At 34.0% G+C, this 23225-nt stretch overlaps 2 protein-coding genes across 6 annotated transcripts in view; one reads left to right on the top strand and one right to left on the bottom strand.

The window, feature by feature from the left end:
* Positions 1–821: 821 nt before the first annotated feature.
* On the bottom strand, positions 822–6882 carry Bub3 (mitotic checkpoint protein Bub3). Its single transcript, XM_088241800.1, has 4 exons — positions 6446–6882; positions 4977–5201; positions 2549–2819; positions 822–1395 (listed from the first exon to the last, which is right to left on the bottom strand). Exons 1-4 carry the CDS (start codon positions 6647–6649, stop codon positions 1103–1105), a joined length of 993 nt encoding a protein of 330 aa, XP_088097926.1. The 5' UTR covers positions 6650–6882; the 3' UTR covers positions 822–1102.
* Positions 6883–10279: 3397 nt separating this feature from the next.
* SA1 (stromal antigen) overlaps positions 10280–23225 on the top strand; it is a 30015-nt gene continuing 17069 nt past the window's right edge. For all 5 annotated transcript variants that reach the window (XM_088241757.1, XM_088241749.1, XM_088241770.1 and 2 more), the window contains exons 1-12: positions 10280–10417; positions 10578–10837; positions 12752–12852; positions 13679–13881; positions 16385–16555; positions 16993–17197; positions 17556–17781; positions 18664–18787; positions 19011–19189; positions 19307–19388; positions 19742–19879; positions 20269–20520. In XM_088241757.1, coding sequence (XP_088097883.1) covers positions 10668–10837; positions 12752–12852; positions 13679–13881; positions 16385–16555; positions 16993–17197; positions 17556–17781; positions 18664–18787; positions 19011–19189; positions 19307–19388; positions 19742–19879; positions 20269–20520 — 1851 coding nt within the window. In that variant the 5' untranslated portion in view covers positions 10280–10417; positions 10578–10667. The remainder of the gene's footprint in view (positions 10418–10577; positions 10838–12751; positions 12853–13678; positions 13882–16384; positions 16556–16992; positions 17198–17555; positions 17782–18663; positions 18788–19010; positions 19190–19306; positions 19389–19741; positions 19880–20268; positions 20521–23225) is intronic.

Genomic DNA, 23225 nt, shown 5'->3' with positions numbered 1-23225 from the left:
TTCACATTTTGGGGGAAAATCATTGTACGTATTTTATACAAATCCAAATGTTTATTTTTGTGTTTTAAAATTTGTATGTAAAATTATTGAAACATGTTCTTTTTTATTCGATAAAGCAGTATATTTTCACTTTAATCTAGTAGAGCTGTTCTCATTATTTTTTTGCTATGGGGAACCCCAATTAATTTATTTTTTTTGACGGAACCCAATCCTGACAATAAACAAGTAAATTGACAAAAATGATATTTTAGAGACTTATTGTTAGCATTTTGTAATGTTCGACTTGTAAAGAAAGACCATATTTTGAATTACAAATATTTACTACGCGTTTTAATGTGGAGAATGATTTTTTTTCGGCGTCAACTGCCTGTTTTCTATGACAATATGCCTTAACTCTCGAAACCCCTGTGACCCTTCCACGGAACCGCTGGTTAGTGCATTAATTCTATTTTTATGTAATTCTATATGTTTTTCATTTCCTCACTTAAGCGTTTTCCTTGGTTTCACACTTTTTTGTTGCTCCCTTGAAAAATTTTAAAATGGGGGTGTTACTGTAAATATTTGTTCTGGCACGACAGCGGCTAAGCATTTTTTAAAGTAGGTTGGTTGAAGCCAAATAAGACAACATCCTGAAAACGACTCCATAATGATCGCTGTGCACTTTTCCAACAAAAAACAGGAAGGAAAATGTGGACCACAGTGAACTATGTAAAATGTCACAATATCAATGAAAATTAATCATAAGTCTCACGCAATATCATCATCATAAGTAAGAATAATGTAAAATTTTCGGCAGGGATTTAAAAATAAAACTCAATAAATCATTGTGGCATTAATGTAATACCAAAAAAAATGTTTTGGCTTAGTTTAATAGTATATACACAATTTTTTTTAATATAAAAACTGATCATCCTCATTTTATTCGGGAATTCGATTTTCATTTTATTCTTGCTAGACATGATTCAAAAAAAATATTTACTCACTCGCCTATTATTTATGGCAACATCATTTGCTATTACGTCAAATAAGTCCAACATACCCTAATATATGTTATAATTATTTATTTATTTCTACACATTCACATAAAATCAATATTTAATGTTTATTTGGGTTTAGTCTCTTGATCAGTAACATATCTTATATAAATTGTATCTTCTGGTTTTGGATCGTCAGATTCCTCGGGATCACCAATATTTGAACAGGCAATAGCCAGAGCTGAACCATCATGACAGAAACTGAGGGATGTAATGCCAGTGTTGTATCTGTGGAACTGACACAATCTTTTCTTGTTAAAACCATCCCATATGTTAACATACCCATCTGAACCTCCAGTGGCGAATGTATTGTAAACAGAGTGAAAACTTATAGCATTTACTGGGTAGATTTTTTCAATACCTGAAAATAAAAAAATATTAGCTAAACTTCATTTATAAGTCTGGTTGTGGTCCCATGGCTAGTGTCACACACTCACGGACCCCACTCTACCCCAATTTAACACCCATTTTCTAATAGTGAGTTATTTACAAAGCGTTGAAAATTATGAAAATGAATCCTTGAAAACTTTAACAAATCAAGGACATTACAAAAATATTCGGATAATATTAACAGTTTTTATTTCATTTTCCTTATATTTGTGCAAACCTACATTTTGTACAGGTGTAAACTAAATAACTAATCAGATACAGATACTTCACCCCCTAGGGGATGAAATCCAGTCTTTTTAATTGTCATTTCATTTTCATTATTAATCTTTAAAGTATTTATCGAACCTATCAATTATGATCACTTGCGCCTGGAGTATTTTAAGGATCCAGGCCAAGGATTTCACACTAATAAAGCTGACATATTTCCAATGTACAAAATCACTAATCATCAGTTGAAAGATTGTTAAAAATATCATGCACAAATTAATAATTTATTTTATTGTTATTTGCAAACTTGCAATTTGGAGATGTGTTGTTAATAACCTTCACGATCATACGCCTAGTGATAAGATTACTTCCAAATAATACAGTTCTTTTTTCCGAAGAAATGAAATAATAAACTAGCAGAAAAGTCGACTGTCACCGATGGTTACATGCTGGAGGTAAATAAATCACTTGGAAAAGCGCCCTTGAGATATTACAAAAATGGCTCTATATAAGTTATCCATAATAGTAAAAGACAAAATACTTAACTGATTGGAAATGCAAAAAATGCAAAAATGGCTCTATATAAGTTATCTATAAAAGTAAAAGACAAAATACTCAACTGATTGAAACTCAAAAGCCAGAGATAAATTAGTCTAAAAATAGACATTGTAATAAGCTCGCAAGAGACAATATTTTTTTGGTTCGTTTTAGAGTGATACCTGCATAAAATGGCTAATATGCAAAAAAAAAAAGGTCAACACATCTTTCTAACTTTTCTTTTATCATCCTTTCTTCTAGTTTTAGCTTACCATGGTCAAATTACTGAAAACGCAAGAAGCCCGAAATCACCAAATGAAAGCTAATACTAGAAGAAATTATAATCTAATAGATTGTTTTCACATGAAAATACGGCTCACCTGATTCTTTGATTCTGTGACATTTAAAGGCATATTTTTTCTTTTGAACTTCTGGATTACTATCGAGATATTCCACTGCAACACGTCCTTCTATGGAGCTCAGGACATAGCCCTGCTTGTTGGGGAACACTCTGATGCATCGAGTTTGATACTTGAGAGAAGATTCCCTTCTCTGATTGGCTTGAGCCATGTTACGTACATCCCAGACAAAGATCTTACGCCCTGTTGTCCCCACCACAAATTTTTCTCCAATCACGCTCATTGTATAAACCTACAGAAATTCCAAATATTTTATTTTTTTATTTCATAGACAATCATCATCATTCCGTTTCCAGGCACTGCGCTGGTACACCAACGGCAGCTTATCTTGATCATTTTTGTTACATGAAAGTAAAACTTGTGAACAAAAAGACAGTCTTGTAGTTCAGGTCCTGGGACTATGAAACATTTTAGTGTTAATTCATGTCAACCATGTCGGAAATCAAACCCAAGACCTATTGCGTGGTAGGCAAACACGCTGACTATTTAACAATCATCATAATTTCCCTACCCCGGTGGCGTATAGGACACTGCATTGGTACTCCAATGACGATGTTCAGTGGTTTTAAAAAAAATATATATTTGTTAATAGACTAACAAACTAAGCCAAAAAAACTATATTTTTATTTTAAACTATATTTAAAAATAGAAAAAAGTAATAAACCGTTCATTAAAGCTAAAAAGGTTTTTGCAATGTGCGGATCTGAAAAGAGGCCACAAAACCTCTAAAACGGATCCAGGTGGATGGAACTCTAGTGGGGTAAAAAAGTAAAAAAAAGATTTTTGAGAAACTTTGCCATACAATCAAATGCTCTAATTTTTACCGCAAGAAAATCATTTTTTTTATCCAATTTCCCGTAGCACTGAACTTCCTCATTGCAGCGTATCTTGATCATTTTTATTACATGAAAGATAAGGTAATCAGTCTAATGGTACTTTTATATTATTGTATTAACTCTTCGAGTCTTGATTTTGGGCATCAAGGCACAAAGAGTTACACAGCAGATGGGTTTTTGCAATATTGATTTTTAAATCAATATTGAAAAAATACGCCCACAAGCAACTATGTGTGAGCAGGGACGTTATCATGGTGCAAAAGCCAATTTTTGTTCTTCCGCAAATCCGGGCGTTTTTGGGGGATTGGTTCAAATTGCGCCTGACTTGTAGGTAATATTCCTTATTGACCGTTCTATCCTGTGGCAAAAACTCACGATGCACCACGCCCCTGCAATCGAAGAAAACTGTAAGCAAAACCTTCACATTCGACCGAACTTGGCGCGCTTTTTTCGGTCTTGGCTCATGCGGCAGCTTCCATTGGGATGATTAAGCTTTGATTTCCATGTCATAACCACAAACCCAAGATTTGTCGTCGTATTTGGGTCGTCGCTGACAGAGTCCAACAGCTCCTGAGCAATGTTTTTGGGATGCTGTTTTTGGTCGAAATTGAGCAATTTTGGTACAAATTTCGCAGCAACCCGTCTCATGCCTAAATCATTGGTAAAAATTGAATGGCACGAGCCCATGAGTCATGTTTAGGTCCTCAGCAACTTCTCTATTTGGTGATTTGACGATTGGGCAATACAATTTATCAATGTTTTATTGTGTTGTTGAAGTGCTCGGGGGTCCGGCACGCTCTTCATCGTTCACATCTTTTCGGCCCTCTGAGAACATTTTGTGTTACCAATAAACATTGCTTCGGTCCAAGGTAGCATCTCCATATACCACAGTCATCATTCGGAATGCATCCGCGTACTTCATTTTGTTTTTCACACAAAATTTGATACAGATTCTTTGATCCTTTTTTTGGAATAAGCAAAAATCGAAGACGAGCCAAAACACATGCAAGCAAAGCAGCTATCAAAAATTAACTGAACATTCAAAATAGCCGAACTTGTCGGCATAAGTAAGAGACATGAGTACCAACATAACATCACAAAAAAATCAAAAATCGAATATACGTAACCTGCGGAAATTCAAAATTTGCGATACTTTATGTATATCTAAATGAGAAAATTTAAATTCCAGTTAGTGGGCCAATTACAGATTTTAGATTTTTATTTTACAATTGATATTTTAATTTTTAACAAAGAGAAAATATCATAAGTATTGTATTTTTTTGCTCAGTTTTTGAAAGGGACATGAAAGTATGGCTAAAGGTAATGGCTGATTGTAATTTATTTGTTGAAATTTTTGAAAGATTGACATATATGCCTTTTAGTTATAGTTTTAAAAATGTGACACGCTAAAAGTTGGAACAATCGGCATTCATGCGTGAAACGATGGAGAAAGTTAAATATGTTTGTAAATAATATTATGTAGTGGTATGGCATCCTCTTAGCTGACAATGAAACGGGGTAGTGGTTAGTAAGGTAAAAAATAGTTTAATCACCCTTTCATTTCCTTGGTTATAGGTTCCTACACACTGAGGTGTTCTGTTATCCCACAGCTTAACGGAACCGTCCCAACTTCCTGTGAGAACCGCATTGATTTCAGTAGCAAATTCGACACATCTAATAGCATCTTTATGTTCACCCATTATGGTTTCCATGTTGCTGTTAAAGTCATACATTTTAAGAGTGTTATCCAGGCCTCCACTATAGGAATGGACAGCATCCTGGAATTAAAACGATTGTTAATGCGTAAAGCGTCCAGATAAGATAAGTACAAGGTGCGCCATCTTTTATGTTGGTATGTAAACATTGAATAACTTTGAGATTTATCGACCGATTGACTTGAGTAAACATGTTTTCAAAATGCCAATTCAGAACAATTTTAACCATGAATCGCTTCACACCAAAACAACGAGCCGAAATAGTGACACTGTACATTGAAAATAGTCACTCAGTTGAGTTAACTCGACGTGCATATTTTTGAAAATATGGCCAACTAGCACTGTCTGACAACACTATTAGTCATTTGGTGTCAAATTTTCTTTAGGACGGGACAGTGGGAGATCATCCACATGCCGTTTATCAACGCTCTTCCAATATACTGGTTGAAGCGGTAAGAGAGTGTTGCCGAGAACCCACATGTGCAGTATCATCACTGCGCTCAGCATTTAGGCATCAGTGGAACCACTTTGCGGCGCATTTTGAAGGATGATTTGCATATGTTTCGATGTAAAGTGCAATTGACTCAAAGAATATTGCCGACAGACCGGCCGAATCTATTGGAATACGGCCAGACAGTCGTTCAAATGGCTGACACTGAACCTAATTTTTGGAAACAAATTTTGATGGTTGACGAGGCCCATTTCACACTCTCTGGCACCGTTAACAAGCAAAATTGACACATTTGGGGAACAGAGAATCTACACGAGATCCATGAAACACCATTGCATGGCCAAAAAGTAACTGTTCAGTCCGATATTTGCGCCAAAACCATAATTGGGCCATTTTTCTTCAGATAAGGCGAAACAGTCGATTGGAATCGATATCGGTAGATGATGGATTACTATGCCTGCCCACAAATGTCAAACAACGCAGTTTCTACAAAAAAAATTCCCTGGACGTGTGGTGTAAAAAAAAGACATCGACTGGCTACCCAGATCCCCAGATTTGACTCCTCCGGACTTTTTTTTGTGGGGTTATTTGAAAAACAAAGTGTACGCCAGCAAGCCTCGGACCATTGAATAGCTCAAGGCAAACATTCATACCGAAATCATAGTTATACCGCCCGAGATGCTCGAAAAAGTGATGGAAAACGCAGATGTTGAATTCAAGAACTAGTTCAAATAAATTCTGAAGAGCCAAATTCAATATTCACATATCGACATAAAATGTTAATTTAATTCACAAGTGAAAATTACGATTGGTTTATAAATATAGTGAAATTGAAGCTGTAAGATAAATATTTTACCCTGAAGCAAACGTCCAAAACCGGTAAATCATGAGTGTACTTATGTCTCTCAACATTAGTGGAAATATCATAAAGGCGAACGCTGCAATCCCAAGAAGATACTAAAAGGAATTGGTTAGATTTCGGTGCGAATTTCACTGATGAAATAGCATCTTCAGGGGTGCTTTTCAATTTGAATTCAGTGCGAGACTCAGAAACCGACATTTTTACTGAGTAGTTAACTTCACAAAAAAATTAGAGTTGAACAATATTTTTAAAGGTTGCACACATTAGTAAACCACAATATCCTTCTCTTCAAGTAATAATATTTTTTAAGAAAACCGGCGAATCCAAAAATTGGTTATAGTTTAGCTAGTTAAGCTTAGACAAAATGACCATAAATAAATGACACCCATGACACCAAAGACCGCACCAGAAATTATACACGATCGAAGACTGAAATCCAAAATGATAAGAGGCCATAGACCAATTAATTTGCCGGATGAAAAAAAAAGTATTGGGTGATTTTTCAAATAATGCTCTACCAACATCGTCATTGGCTCTATTTTTCTTAATTTTTAGAGACTTTTTTCCTTTGGAATTTTAATGTTTTATTTGTCGAATTTTACTACGTCAAAAAATATCAAGAAAATTAGTATACTTTATAGAAAAAAGTATACTTTTATTTTATTTGGAAGGCCAGTAGACATTATTTTTTTGCAAATCAAATATAACATTTGAAAAACACATAAAAGTCCAATTTCGGGCTTTTAAATGTCAAACACAAACATGGCATATGTGTGATTTCAAGTGAGATATGGCTATAGAGAAATGGCCAGCCAAAATATTTCCACATTTACTACCAAATTGCCGTGCATGTCAGTCCAAATGTTATCTATATTTACGATAACAAATATTAACAAGTTTTTAGTTATTAAAACCTTTTAAATTGTATAAATGGACCATTTTTGTTAACAAATAAATAAATAAACATACCTGATGAAGAAATTTGTAGCAATTTAACAAGTGAGTTATTCGTATTTTATCATTTGATCATGGTTGAAATTGTTTTAGAGCAAATGGTCATAAAACTGTTAACGTTGAATGTTGATATATTATTTACCGTATTTTAGGCTTGGGTTATTTAGTCTAAGAGTGGTCAGTTTGAATATTTAACCCCAAAATGAGTTGTTGTTGATTTGAATCGAAAATTTTTGAAAGAGACATTTTTCTTATTCATTTTAGGAGAGATAGCCAACCTTTTTTTAGATGAGTTGGCCATACAATTTCAAACTGTAATTCTTTGTTTTTAATTACATGTGTGTCAAATACAAAATGTGTGTTGTTTCAAATGCCTAACCGGTGTATATGAGTATTGAACCAGCGCGGGAAATAGAGCCAAAGGAAGGAAAATTAAGGAATGGTTACGGAGTACATTACTTGCAAACGTTGAGTAGATAAAAACTGTATTTAATTTCAATTTAGTTATATTCAATTATAGTTTTTGTGCACCCAACGGAATCAATCAAAAATGTTATCCATGTGCTATGAAGATCGATTGCAATTTTAAAAAAAACACAAATTTGAGTAATGTGACTACAGGTAAACGGAAGGGAACTGGCAAAGGCAAAGGAAACGCGTCATCTGTTAAATGTCCATCTTATCACTAATACCATATGTAAATTGGCCAGCGCTGTAAATAAGTTTTTTTTTTTCAGTTTCTTCACATTTTTTTTTTATGGTATTATTATGCAAAAATTGGAGAATAATGTATAAAAACTTAATTGAAAATGAATTCGCTGTTTTATTTTTTATAGAAACGAAAGTATTCAATTTCAAAAAGTTTTGGCCATCTATGTTCAAATAACCTTTATTATTATGAACTTTATATTTTATTATTTCAACTATACTTCTGAACTTTAAAACTCACTCACTCGCTTTCGGTGGATCGAAGTACAACACCCCCCCCCCTGGTAGATTAAAAAAAATTGTAGATCTAGTGAAAAATCCTTAGAGTATAGATATATATATACTCTTATCAACACCCCTCTTCACCGTCAACCTCGGGTTGGAACCCAATTTAATCTAGTATGAGTGAGTCTCTGGAAGTTGTAGCATGAGACCCGAACTCACCCAATACTAAATTTCTGACCAGCTGGAGGCGTGATGAATGTACTAAATTCTTTATGAAACAAATATTTATTCAAATGTAATCTTAGACCTTTGCAAGTAGAGAAATGGTAGTGAGGGAGGAGAGAAAGAAGACAGAATGTAGTTATTTTACAGATTATATTAGTTAAGAGAAACAAGAGAGAAAAAAAACATTTACACGAGAGTTAAAAAGAAATAATACAATTAATTAAGTTATACATCAATATGTTCAAATAAATTGTCAGTAAACATTAGCTTAAAATTAATAACCGGTATTATACTAGTAATTTTAAGAAGGAAACCTGTATTTGTTTGTTACAAGTTACTGTTGAAGGCGTGTGTGAAGCTGTTGACTGAATACTGTTGTATCTGTTGCTGGTAGAATTTGGCTGGACGTGGCAGGCTGTGATGGTGGCACTGGCTCCTTGAAGGCTCCTTTGGATCGGTCGCTATGTTGCGTCAGCCTGAGCTTGCTGGCAGCAATTGTCTGTTGGCTTGGATGTCCAGGGCCAGAGTTTCCACGTCTTTGTAGAGAGCCCCCACGTCTCAGTGTGGCTGCCGGTAATGCAAGGAAGCAAGAGACCCTTATTTTTCCTTGTACTGCTTATATAGTGCCCTACCTAGGGCTCTGTGGTGGGGGTTGGACCTTGCCTCCTATTGGCTGTATAACCCAAGCCCAAGCCAACCTTTTTCTTCATAGTAACCATATGATACAATGTGGATATTATTAATTTATATATTAGCCCTTTATTCCTTTTTTTAAAAAAAATACATAATACATTTTCCTTCCCTTTAAATTCCTTCCTTTTTAAAAAAAATAAATAAATCTTACCTAGTTATATAATACTAAATCTCATATAATACTACACACAATATACATATATTCTTTTTTTGTTTACAATGACCTTTGGTTTAATTACAATTTTTTTATGTGAACTAACTATAGAAACTTATAACTAATATGAATAACCTAAATACTTAATTAATGTATATAATTACAATTAAAATTAAGATAAATTATAAGGGGCATTATTCAGCAGTATTTAATGTGGAGGTTGCGTGAGGACAATTGACTAAAGGGGAAAAAATATTTTCCAATCTTCCTACAGCTTAAAGTGGTCTTTTAAGACCGATTCCTAAGTTATTAATTAATTTTTGGAAAATTAATTTATCTTTTTTTTTAACGTCACCTGTGGTGCGTCCATGAAAGCTCTAAATGATTTCTATTTTTATCTGGGATTCGCACCTATCCTTTGTGAATATTGGAAAATGCTGTAGAGCACTGCCATGGCTTACAATTTCTACCGCCAGATGGGACTCGTAGTTCTAAAATCAGAGTCTGTTTACGTTGCAAGGGAAACTTCAAAATGATTGTTCCGGATTTGAATATGTCAAAAGTGACACAGGTACTGCATTTAGGGGTGATCCAGGTAGCGGAATTAGCTTCGTCGGCCGAGCTTGCATTGTTATTGTAAGCCGGCAGCCGAGTTGGGTTAAATTCTTAGAATTATTTGCCGTTGCTAGATGAACGACAGACAGGTAGCACGAAAATTGAATTTAAAATGTGTCCACACGCAACGCCCCAGGTATTGTGTTCGAAGTCTCATAATTGATGGCGTTTTTTCATCAGCCGCAAAATAGCAGAGTATCACTCTAAGGAAAAATCGGTCAAATTTGTAAAATATATTTTCATTTGTATTTGATGTTATGGTTAATTTCTACGCTTTTTCTATGGAACCATAGAATTTGTAGTCTGTGGTCGAAGTCGAAAACTGATAAAAATCGATGGCAATGGCGAATTCGCCACGAATATTTGTTTGTTTCGTTCAGTTTTAATTTTAGGTGAGTTTGCAGTGTATTTCTCGTTTGTATCAAATGCTTGTTTTTGTATATATATAATATTATCGACCTCTGCTTACATTATATGTAATTTATTTCATTATATTCCGCGTTTTTCTCCATTGTGTCAATCTCCCGCCAACGTTTGTTTATATTTTTCTAGATAGAAAATCAATATCCAGTTCCCCGCCCTGCTTCAGTATTTATGATTATTTTGATCACTTACTAACTGAATGTGAAAACTGAACTCACAATGCATCGTCGCGGAGGAAAACGCATCCGAATGGATGATCCACCTCCAGAATATGAAAGCCCGATGACTCCCATGACGCCTATGACGGAGCATGGTGGACAATCAGTTCACGAACCGGATCATTTTATTAACTACTCGTCTTTCAATCCCAATGAAGCAGTTAATACATCGTAAGTTCTTTAAAACAATCTCATCAATTTACTAATGTAAATATCAACGTCAATGATGGAATCGCTAAAAACTCCGACGACTCCTGTGTTATTATTGGAAGAATTTGCACTACTTTAGCAATCTTATTGTTAAAATATATTATATTACCAACCAAAGTAGGATTCTATTTCATTCAAAAATTACGAAGCTGATACAATTTTAGCCCATTTGTGTGATAAATATTATATTCTTAAACTGCTTCCACAATATTTATAATTCTTTTTTTATTATTATTTAGATACTTACTAGTCCGAAATTCCGAAAGAAAAATAGTCAATTTGGCAGGCTTTCTAGTTACCAAGTTCTGCTGACATTTTGAAAAAAAATAGTAAACAAAAAAGCTTTTAAATTTTTTACTCTTTGAATTTTTGTCAATTACTTTTGTAAGAATGTTATGTACTATATTTAGAAAACCCTTTTTTTCAAGCAGAAGTATGATGGGCACTTTTATTTGAACATAATGTTATTTTAAAGTTACTTGTATTGTTTGTGGTTCAGATTAAGAGCGGTACACAGTGATTGAAATTTCAAAATGAAATTTTTTAAATTCCATAGAAAGTAAATGCAGAAACTTAGGTTAAAACATTCCTTCTTCAAAATCCTTTTCCTGTCATCCTCCTTCCACATTTTATTAAAAAAATCCTTTCATAATCCCAGATAAATTAAAAACCTTTAAAACCATTTCAAACTAATTGAATTTTCACTCTAATTCAATTAAACTTTGAGAACATTTCGAAACACTAAAGCCGCCTGTCTCCGTAAAAAAATATATTGGTAGTATTGCTCACAGGAGTTAAAAAATAATTCTATCAATACATTAATTTATTTATCAGTTTGGAGACAAACATTGAGCTGGACTCACTCCGGTTTAAATTGTAAAATGTTTGAAAAATATAAGGCGGTATTTAGTACTGCGGTAAGTACATAGTCGGCCTTGTGGTGTAATGGTCAGCGCATTTGCCTACCATGCAAGAGGTCTCGGGTTTGATTCCCGACGTGTTTGACTTAAAATGTTTATTTTAAAGGGTGTTTAACACTAGAATATTTCATCGTCCCTGGACTGGCACCTGAAACGTAAGACTGATCATCTTACCTTCATGTAACACAAATTTTCAAAATATGCTGCAATTTGTATACCAATGCAGTGCTCTATGCCATATTAGGTGCAGAAAGAGAATTATGATGATGGAGTACATAAAATACCTTGCATCGGTGGCTGGGATGTTTGTATCCGGGGCCTTTAATGTTAAGTTATTAAAGTTTATATTACATCTTAAGATGTTTACAATGAAGCATAAATAAATGAACATAGTTATACAGAAAGTAGCCAGTTCACAATTTTGAAAAAAATGAGATATTAGTGTTATTCAGGAAGGTCAATTCTATGTTCTGCTTGAAACTGCCTGGCTGCTTTCATACAAAAAACTGTAATAATCGCCTTCTGAAAATTCCATGATGGCAAAATGTCATGAAAATGAATGTCACCTCATACATTCAGAGTTTGTATGAGATTTCATTAAATATTAGATCTGGCTGTTTTCTTCAAAATGCATATTTTAGGTGTGTGGTAACCCAGACTTTAAAAATCATTAAACCTTGGTCATATACATAATTAAATTATTTTGTATATTAAAAAAACGAATGCATGCGTTGTTTATCATTTGTTAAAATAAAAAACATTTCAACTGTTGTGTAGATTCGATTATTCACCCTTTTCACAAAAGTACTATTATCTCAGTTTTGCTTTTCTATGGCTGGCTGCTTTCTGCATAACTACGTGCAATTGTAGATTTACGATAAATTCTGCCAGTCAAGTGGTTGCGGGAAAATGATGTTTAAATAGCCTGTGAATTTCAATAAACATCTGATTTTAGTGATTTTGGAGCTCCTGATGAAGGCCGAGATGGAGATTCTTTGGATGAGTCCCCCTCCACCCCGCAGCCCAGTAAACGAATCACCCGCAGTAGAGGAAGAGGTAACTTTATCCTGAATATCTCATTTATTTAAAGGGGAAAATTTCATTTTAATTACTATTCTATTGCATGCCATTATTCCCTCTCCCCACCGAATGGTCCATAGGGCACTGCATCATAACATTGACCGCAGTTTGAACACAAAGGTAAGATGATTTTGCAGAAATTATTTATAATCATATTCCGGCTTCCTCCAACATGTCTGTCAAAACAGTTGTTCCAGTGCATGAAGGTACTGGATGTGAGGCGACTTTACCTAAAAGAGGCACTGACACACTTCTGGTCGAACAATAAGGAGAGGTCTCAGAAAAACGTTTGTACGAGGTTTTCCCAGGGAATGAATTATTTTAAACCCAAAACCGGGACGACTTTTGCTCAGAGACTCCTCTCCTTTATTGCACCAAGAGTGTTTATAATTTTAAAAGAGCATATTAAGCTCTCAAGGACGAAATATATTTTCAAAAGAGTTTCAGGACTGGATCTTTCTTAGGGGGAGGGATTTGAGTGAGATGGTTTTTCAAATATTTGAGTTGGTTTTATTTCAATTTTATTTTTTCATATATTTAAATGTCTTTTTATTGCACGTTCGAGAGTGAGAAATGAGGTCTCAGGTTCGATTCCCAACATGGTTGACATGAAATATTTATTTAAAAAAGTGTTTTTAAGACTGATCATCTTACCTTCATTTAACAAAAATGATCAAGATACACTGCGATTGGTGGACCAATGCAGTGCCCTATGCATCATTAGGTGCGGAAAGGGAATGATGATGATCCATTTATTATATAATTAACATTATTAATGCTTATTTTTCTTCACTTGTTTTAGGAGCAAGCGGCTCGGCTAGTGCGTCATCCCGCATGCCCCCTCCCGCCACGGTTCCCGACGTGATCCTCCCGGCGGCCAAGAAGAGGCGACCGGGAAGGAAACCCAACAATCCATCCATGTATATTCCCACTGCGTCCATGGCCGCCAATGAAGAAGAGGCCAGTCTCTATAACATGCTTAAGAGTAATAAAGTATCGCTCAATGTAAGTACGACAATAATAATGAAGTACATACCCCTAATGTACGCTAAAATTATTCAGCTAGATTTGAAAATTGACATTGTCATACATCTCCCTGCTCCGTGATACGACTAAGCCCAAATCAATGGACGGTGTTTAGCTGAGTATATAATTATATTGTTTTATTTTTTTTACCTTATTAACACATTATTAACTTTAAATTCTAAAATATTTTTTAAAAACACATTCATAAATTACCACTTCACAAAAATCCCTCAACATTTTCTGTCACAGATTACAGACCTATACCTATTCTTCCAATTTTCTCCAATCATTGATCGGGTTGTATGTAATCAACTTTATCATTATTTACTGTCAAATTATCTTCTTGATCCCAATCAATTAGATTTTCGCATGGGGCATAGTACAACTACCGCTTTAATCAAGGTTACACATTACATATGATACGCAATGAATAACAAGATACTAACCTTGATAACTTCAACATTCAATTCAGCCGTTTTTGTTATTTTATTAGCTAGGGTCAAAGCACTAATGTTACCACAACAAAACACCAGATTTCCACTCGGAATGGGTTGAATTTTATCACCACTAACTCTTCTCTGTTTACCAATCTGATAGAATGTTTAACTGTCATCTCTATGCAAATGTCTTACAACTATATCTCCATAGCAGACCTGAAATCAACAGTGAGACAATAGAATCCATTTCTCATACATTAAATAGTGTCCGGTTTGAATATAATAGAAGTATGGTTTACTTAGAAACCAATCTAAAGTACAAATTATGTTTGCAAGTAGCTAAAGAGTGCTTAGTAAGTTAGAGGTATCTTCTCTCACTCTTAATGTCAATGATACCAATATACAATACAGGAAATGTATGAAAAATCTAGGAGTTATAAAAATATTTGGCTAATTTATGTAGCGCCATTTTTTGAAAAATCACCTCAAGGATGCTTTACAATTTTATATGTAAACTTACATTCTAACTAATCTAACATTAATTATTATACTTTCTGATTTTGAAATTAAGGGTATGAAAAAAATAACATTTCAATTGACATCTGAACCGACTATTGATGATTCGCAAGTGTGAAGGCAATGAGGAAGTTCAGGGCTTTTTATTTATTAATGGACTATTACACTAAGCCAAAAAATTTTTTTTCAATTTTTATATGTCGTATTATTAGCGCTTTGATTTTTTAAAGTTTTGTATTTCTGAAATAACTCCGCATGTGACTGCTGAGGTTCTCTTCTGCTTATTCTCGATCAGCTCTGCCCATTGGTCCCATTGACGGCAAGCAAACCAGAAATCTTCCATAACTCTCTTATCATCGGTTGATTCATATGAACCAGTGACGTAGTTCATTTTTATTGAAATATTTTTTATTATTTTTTTCATACATTTTCAGGAAACTTTGCCATACAATTTAATGCTCCGATTTTTACCGCACGCAACAAAACATCTATCGTATCCAATTTCCCATGGTGCTGAAGTTCCTTATTGGTTCCAGACAGAGGGGCCGGCAACGGCAAAAGCACGATCTCCTAACTTAGTGTTTGGGCAGTGCCAAATTTTAACAAGTTTTCCTCCACCTGAATCAAATGCTGACCTAAAAGTCGATTTTCTTTGACATGTGTTTTTCCTAATACAGAGGTTCAATAGGTATCTTGGAGCCATTTCTTGAAGGGATTTAAATGCTGTCGAGCAAAGCTTATATTGTACTAATGGAACAAAACATCTATGCTCGTGAGCTCCAATGAATTATGTTTTAAAATATTTTTCAGTCAGCCAAATTCTCACTTGTTTCAGCATTATAACTACTCATTCTAGATTACGTTGTTTCCATGACTGATTAAGTCTGTGAACTGCCTGATAAACTCGGATTTCAGAATACGTGCGTTAGGTATATGTTTGGTCTTAGGAAATATTATCACATATCAGATTATCATAGGCAACTAATATGGCTCGAAATTAGACAGCGGAGAAACTATCGCACCCTCTCACTTCTGTTCATAGTCCTAACACTCCAATATATCTTAGTGAAAAATTTCAACGCTTATCAGTTCATAGTTTATCTCTTTGTTCTTATTATCAAAGCACCCCCTCAATTCCCATCCACAATTCCTCCTTCTTCTCTAACTTATTTAGTGTCCATGTACCTTGACTGTGAAACATCTCCCATCCACTGTCGAAGATACAGTAGCTCTGTTTAAATCACACCTAAAGAAACATCTCCTTTTTCTTCCTTAATTATCCTCTTTTCCTCTCTCTTTATTCCCCTTTTCCCTTTGAAGACTAGTATCAATATTAATTCATGTACATACACGTATTGCTAGTTCTGTTTTTGTATTTGTATTTTTTTTCTCGCATGCGTTTTGAAACTAAAATTATATAAATAATGCCTTTTAATTTATTGATGGTTGGAAGAAATTGCCCAACTCAAATTTACTAAAACACCTTATTTTGTTTAACATGTGTTATAATTTTAATTTTTTTTTTTTAGACAATTGTGGACGACTGGATTGAGAGTTACAAAGCCAATAAGGAAGCAGCTCTGGTCCAGTTAATGCAATTCTTTATAAACGCTTCGGGCTGTAAAGGTCGAATAACACCTGAAATGGCACAAATGGAACATGTCTTAATTATTAGAAAAATGACTGAAGAGTTCGATGAGGTAATTTACAAAAATAATCATTTTATGGCCATAAATACTAATAAAAACAATCCAGTCACCAAATTCTTATTATGTTTAGTAATTTGTTTTAAAAAAATAGGTATTTATCTAGTTTGACAATATAATCCATTTAAACTGTTAAGTTTGTCCCCGAAGTAAATAAAAATATTTTTTAATTTTCGATAACATAAGTTAGATTATGGTTGTGATTTTTAAAATGTACTTATTACATAAATAAAAGTTAATTCATTAGGTATAGCAGATACCCCAATAAGATAAAACGGGACATTGTAAAACATTGACCAGGAATCATTGGCTTTTTTTTAAAATGCTTAACATTGGCTATGAAAATGTTGTGCATCATTAAAAAAAAGTTTGAATATACATCATATTATCTACATGTTATTTATTAATTTATATGATTTATTTATCTACAGGAAAGTGGCGAATACCCTCTCATAATGAATGGACAAGTTTGGAAAAAATTCCGTTCCAATTTTTGTGAGTTTGTCCAAACATTAGTAAAGTTGTGCCAATACTCTATCATCTATGACCAATATCTCATGGACAACATCATATCTCTTCTCACTGGACTCTCTGACTCCCAAGTGAGAGCCTTCAGGCACACTGCCACATTGGCGGGTATGTGAACATTTATTATTCGTACTTAATTTCTTAAAATGGTTTTCCTTTATAACTGAAAAATTAAATTTAAAAAAAAAAAAATTACTTTGTATGACATTTAAATGCGCTAATTGGTCAAATAAACAAATGAAAGTGTACCAAGTATTTTTATTTTATAACTTATATTAAAATATTATATATTAAGACGTGATAGTAATATGATCCATTATTATTTGAATGTTACAAAAATATAATGTTAAACAATGTCTGTTCTTCGAGGGCATTGCACCTTATCCAAGAGCCACATGGTAATGAATCTTGAAAACTCCATATGGTGTGATAGTTATTAACAATAATTCAATAAATGTATTTCCAGTTATGAAACTGATGACTGCCCTTGTGGATGTGGCGCTGTTGGGCAGCATTAACTGCGACAACTGCCTCCGGCAGTATGAGGCAGAGCGCCTCAAGGGAAGGGATAAGCGTGCCTCTGACCGCCTCGAGGTCCTGGTGGCCAAGCGCCAGGAGCTCGAAGAGAATATGGATGAGATCAAAAACATGTTGTCCTACATGTTCAAATCTGTCTTTGTACACAGATATAGGTGAAAAAGAATCTTAACAAGTCATCTCAGATTTCCTGATATGTTATGAATCCTCGGAAATATGAGTCGTAGGTCGTAGAGTTACAAAACCTGTTAGAAGGCATTTTCTGCTTCTAGGTTTGTTAGTCCAGTAATGTTTGTAACAAGGAAGTTCAGTGCTACAGAAAAAGGAATATAAAAAATGTTTTCTTACACATGGTAAAAATTAGAGCATCTAATAGTACACTAAATTTCTGAATGTACGAATTAAAAAAAAAAAATGGTTTTAATTAACCTGCTTTGTGACGTCACAGGTTTATGTGACCATGTGTTTCCAATAGCCAATAAATTATACCGTTGTTATGTTATGTTAACCATGGGCGATCATGATTGCAACCGGTAACAGATTTCCGGTTTCTGGGGTAGCCATGTTTATCATGTTTTGCTAATTATTATTGTATGGGTTTCAACTTTCAAATGTCTGAAACAAAAACAAACTGTTTGTCGTTCCTACAAACTGATCCGATGTCAAACCATGTCATAGAATGCCTGCAAGTCAGAAGTTCTTACAATAAACGTCAGTCAAACCCATATTTTCTTTGCTTCTTGTCAGTTATGTTCCAATTTTCAAATGCGTGTTTTGATCACTCACCGATCAGAACTCATGACGTCATGGACAGTTAAATTTCGAGATTTCAGTGGGGATTTTCAAAATTACAAAACTTTAAAATATCATAGCAATTATAATACAATACATAAAAATAGATTTATAAAACCACTGAACTTTCTCATGTATAATAAATTAATAGGTTTATTTGTCAAAGTCTTAATTTTTATTAAATATTATTTTGCATTATGGCAATTCTGATTTTAAAATTGTTAATTCAAGATAATGCTTTTTAGGGATACATTACCAGAAATAAGAGCCATCACAATGTCAGAGATTGGTATATGGATGGAAAAGTTCCCTAGTAACTTTTTAGATGATCTCTATTTGAAATATATCGGTTGGACACTTCACGATAAAGTATGTACTAAAGTTTTTTTAAAGCATTTATTTTTTTTATCATATTTTAGTGTTTATATTTTGCGGGATAATTATTCAATTTATTATATTACTCTGTTCATCCCAAATTAACACAGGACTTAAGTCTCTTGGAGTTGGAACATGTGTTAAAAATAAATAAAAATGAACAAGCCCGAAATTGTAATATGTAATTATATAACATTACTCCTATTTCTACCTCCAGGTTGGTGAAGTGAGACTAAAATGCCTGGAAGCTCTCATACCTCTATACAGTTGTGAGGAACTGAAAGGAAAATTGGAATTGTTTACGAGCAAATTCAAAGACCGAATAGTCTCCATGACTCTTGATAAGGAATACGATGTTGCTGTAAAAGCCCTTCGATTAGTAATTAGTATACTCCGGTAAACTTTTTTTTTTAACAATCTATAAAAAAAACAAACCACTTAACTTTCTCATTTGTTTTACTGATAATGTTATACAAATATTATGTATTTAGTCAGTTGGATTTTTTTTTTCAGAATTCATAATGACATCCTTACAGATAAAGACTGTGAGCATGTTTACGAATTAGTGTATTCATCTCACAGAGGAGTTGCGCAGGTAACTAATTTATAACCTTGCACATTTATACCCTTTATTGTTTCTGCATTCACTTTGTAAAATACGTTATTCAATTAATAGGGAATAATAATTAACACTTTGCTTTTTAAGACCACACATACGGGTTTTATTTAGAAACTACTGTATCTGAAAAATGCTAAATAATTCTACAATAAACTTGGATGTGCGGTTTACAAAAAAAACTAAGTTTGAATTATTTGCAATTAATGGCCAATTTAAATTGCTCCTTTTTTATGAAACTTTATCTCAAGGGTGTTTTACTATAAGTTTTCTGTTTTATATAAAAATGTTTATATCATTGAAGTAATTTATTACATCATTTACGTTAACAGGCAGCGGGAGAATTCCTCAATGTGCGACTGTTCAAATTGGAGGAAGATGCTCCGAGTGTAAGAACCAGAAGAGGGAAGAAGCGTCTTCAGAATACACCACTTATAAGAGATCTGGTTCAATTCTTTATTGAATCCGAAGTAAGTTTTGTTATTTATTTCCTTGGTTAGTTTGCCTTATAGAACAATATAAAGTGCATATTTGAAATTATGCTATTCATCACAATAATCAATCGATATGCATGTATTTTTATATGACCAATTTCACTTAGAGTAAAATAATTCATCGTTGCCAGTACACAAGCAATCTCAATTACATTTCATCATTATTAGAATATATTTATATATGGCAGGTGAATGTCACCGATTCTTGTTATTTCTCATATCTAGTACTGAAAATATTCACATGTATCAATAATAATTTGTTGCAGTCTGAACTTATTCAAGGTAAGTAGTAGTCAGAATTAAAAACGTGATTTGTATAAAAACTTATTCTGACCCTCTGTAACCTTTTTTATTTGTTTTGCTAGCTTCACGAGCATGGCGCCTACCTTGTCGATTCACTCATTGAATCCAATCCCATGATGAAGGATTGGGAGTGTATGAGTGATCTCCTGCTAGAGGAGGCCGGTCCCGGAGAGGAGGCCCTGGACAACAGGCAGGAGTCTTCCCTGATAGAGCTTATGGTCTGCTGTGCCCGCCAGGCCGCCACCGGAGAGCCTCCTGTGGGCAGGGGGGCCCAGCGCAAGCAGGGGCACCACACTCAGAAAGAACAGTCAAAGGTAACCAAAAATGAAATCATATTATTGATTTTAATATAAGATGCCACCTATGAGAAATACCCTGACAATGTGATATCACGCATACTTTATTTATTTACTGACATTCTCAATTCATAGGGTATTAATTTTACAATGTGAGAATAGTTAAAAACATTAAAAAAGAAGAAAAGAAGCATTGACAAACATAAGGGACATCAAGATAAGATCTGGACTATTTATTTAGTGCTCGTTTAAATCGTTGTAAACTTAAACCAAGAAAGTCCAGATCTTGTCTTGAGTTAACAATACGACTAAGACGGGTCATTGGAGAATTAAGACCATAGTTGGTTCTTTGCTGATCTATGAACAGTACTTCATTATTTCTCAACTTACGAGTCGGAATACAGAATTTTACCTGTTGCAGTAATGATGGCACATTGATTAAACCATTTAGTATGCCAAACATGTATATGGAGTCAATATTAGTTCTACGTTTTTGTTGACTAGAAATACACCGCAAGACAAATAAATTTACGAGTTCTCAAAAAAAACTAAAATTGACATATAATGAATTATTCTTGATATTTAATTAGTTTTTTTTATATTGTTTGACATATGTGATGACTACTCGTTATTTCAAGGTTAAAATAAAAAATCTTACTCATGAATTGTACTTAGAAATTGCCATTATATATCAGGTATCAGATTACCCGAACCTTAGAGACCCATAACGGTTCATTTATGGTCGAGTGTTTGTGATGGAATAATAAAAGACATGTTATTTTTTAATTCATATTTAAGAAGTAGGTTCTTATCGCTTTATTTTAAATTAAAGTATTTTACATTTAAACATATTTATAACATTTAAAAATATTTAGTACTTAGTGAATTCACCTTTATTTTTTATAACATGTAAAATTCTATTATTTAGAGAAGCGTAAAGCGAATCTAAAATTTCTGATGTTATTTCTTCTTCCCAAACTTGAATTAAGTTTTTTTTTAATTCCTCAATGTTTTTTGATTTTTTTTTCCCGACTTTTTTTTTCATAATCGCCCATAAATTTTCTATCGGGTTCAAATCAGGGCTATTCCCGGGCCACGTCAACGATTTTAAGCCAATTTTCTCCTTGAATTCATTGATCTATAAAAAAACAATAAATTATTTATCATGTGGTCACAAAATGCATTTAAAAATATATATATTTGTACTCACAGTGCGGGCTCTATGGCACGGCGCAGAATCGTCCTGAAAAATTGGGTCCGCGGTATACTGCGTAATGTCCTCGATTGTTGGAATAATATGTTTTTTTAACACTTTTTTGTACTGAATGGCATTCATCGTACCCTGTACAAAATTTAGAGGTCCTAAACCGTATGCTGTCATGCACCCCCAAATCATCACGTAGGGTGAATGTTTAACGGTTCGAGTGACGCACGACGGATGATATCTTTCCCCACGTTTTCGTCGAACTATCTTTCTGCCGTCTGGACCAAAAAGGTTGAATTTTGATTCATCAGAGAAAACAACATTTTGCCAATCCTCCAAGGTCCAATTCTGGTGCTCTTTCGCCCAATCCAGTCTAGCCTTCTTCATTTTGTCCGTGAGTAATGGTTTCTTTGCGGGACTCCGTGCTTGGAAACCATGCTCCAACAGCCGCCTGGACACTGTTTTTACTGAAAATGTTGATGTGCTGGTAGACTGCACCTCTGCGTGTATTTCAGGTGCCGTTAAAAATCGATCGCGCATAACAATTTTTTTTATTAAGCGATCATCTCGGGCAGATGTCACGCGCCCCCGTCCGCTTCCTTTTTTCCGTTATATGGATCCAGTTTCTTGGATTTTTTTTAATAAAAACCTCACTGCACCTTCTGAATACCCAACTCGACGAGATATTTCACAATTAGATATGTTTTATTGCGACAATGTGATTATTTTGGATTTTATCGCAATCGACATTTGCTTTGCACTTTCCATGATTGTTGTGTTATGTTCACTCAAACGCGGGTAAAACAAGACTGTTGAGACATTTTAAAATGTAAATATTGTAGAAAGGTGACACATAGTGTCCTTAATTTATTAAACAAAAGAAAGAGGTATCGATAAAGGATTTCTTAGAAAAAGGGTTCAGTAAAGTCAAGGGGCGCGGTAGCAGGTAAACTCGTATTTTTTTTTGTCTTGCGGTGTAATTAACACTGACTCAATATCAGCATTTGAATAGTTACCTCTCTCTAGTCCAAGCATCCACGCTACTTTTCGAAGCCAGCGATGTTAGACTGATTAACTTTAACTAGATATACAACTTAAAAAAATTGTAGAGATGTGGAAATCACAAACGTTAGGCAGAATGGTAAATTACTTATGTTTGATTTAGTATCAATGAGGAAGTTCAACCCTACATGAAATTGGATATAAAAAATAATTTCTTGTATTCGTTCAATTGTACTACAAAGATTCTTGAAAATGTATGAACAAATAATAAAAGGTATTTTAATGAAAACGAACTACCTACGAACCAATAATGAGAGGTAAGTGAAAAATTTCCAGTTTGCAATACGTCAACGGACCAATCGGCAGAACTGACTGAGAAGAAGCGGAAGAGAACTAGAGATGTCACACACGGAGTAATTCCAAGAATACAAAACTTTAAAAAACATATTGCGGATAATACAATACAAAAAAAAAAAATTAGCTTGGTTTACTAGTCTTATTTTTTTCTTTAATTGTC

This window comes from Micrasema longulum, unplaced genomic scaffold, assembly GCF_059751315.1.
Source record: "Micrasema longulum isolate JH-2025_06_02 unplaced genomic scaffold, ASM5975131v1 h1tg000132l, whole genome shotgun sequence".
NCBI lineage: Eukaryota > Metazoa > Arthropoda > Insecta > Trichoptera > Brachycentridae > Micrasema > Micrasema longulum.
Note: the sequence above shows the minus strand (reverse complement) of the source record. Positions and strands in the feature narration are given on the sequence as shown.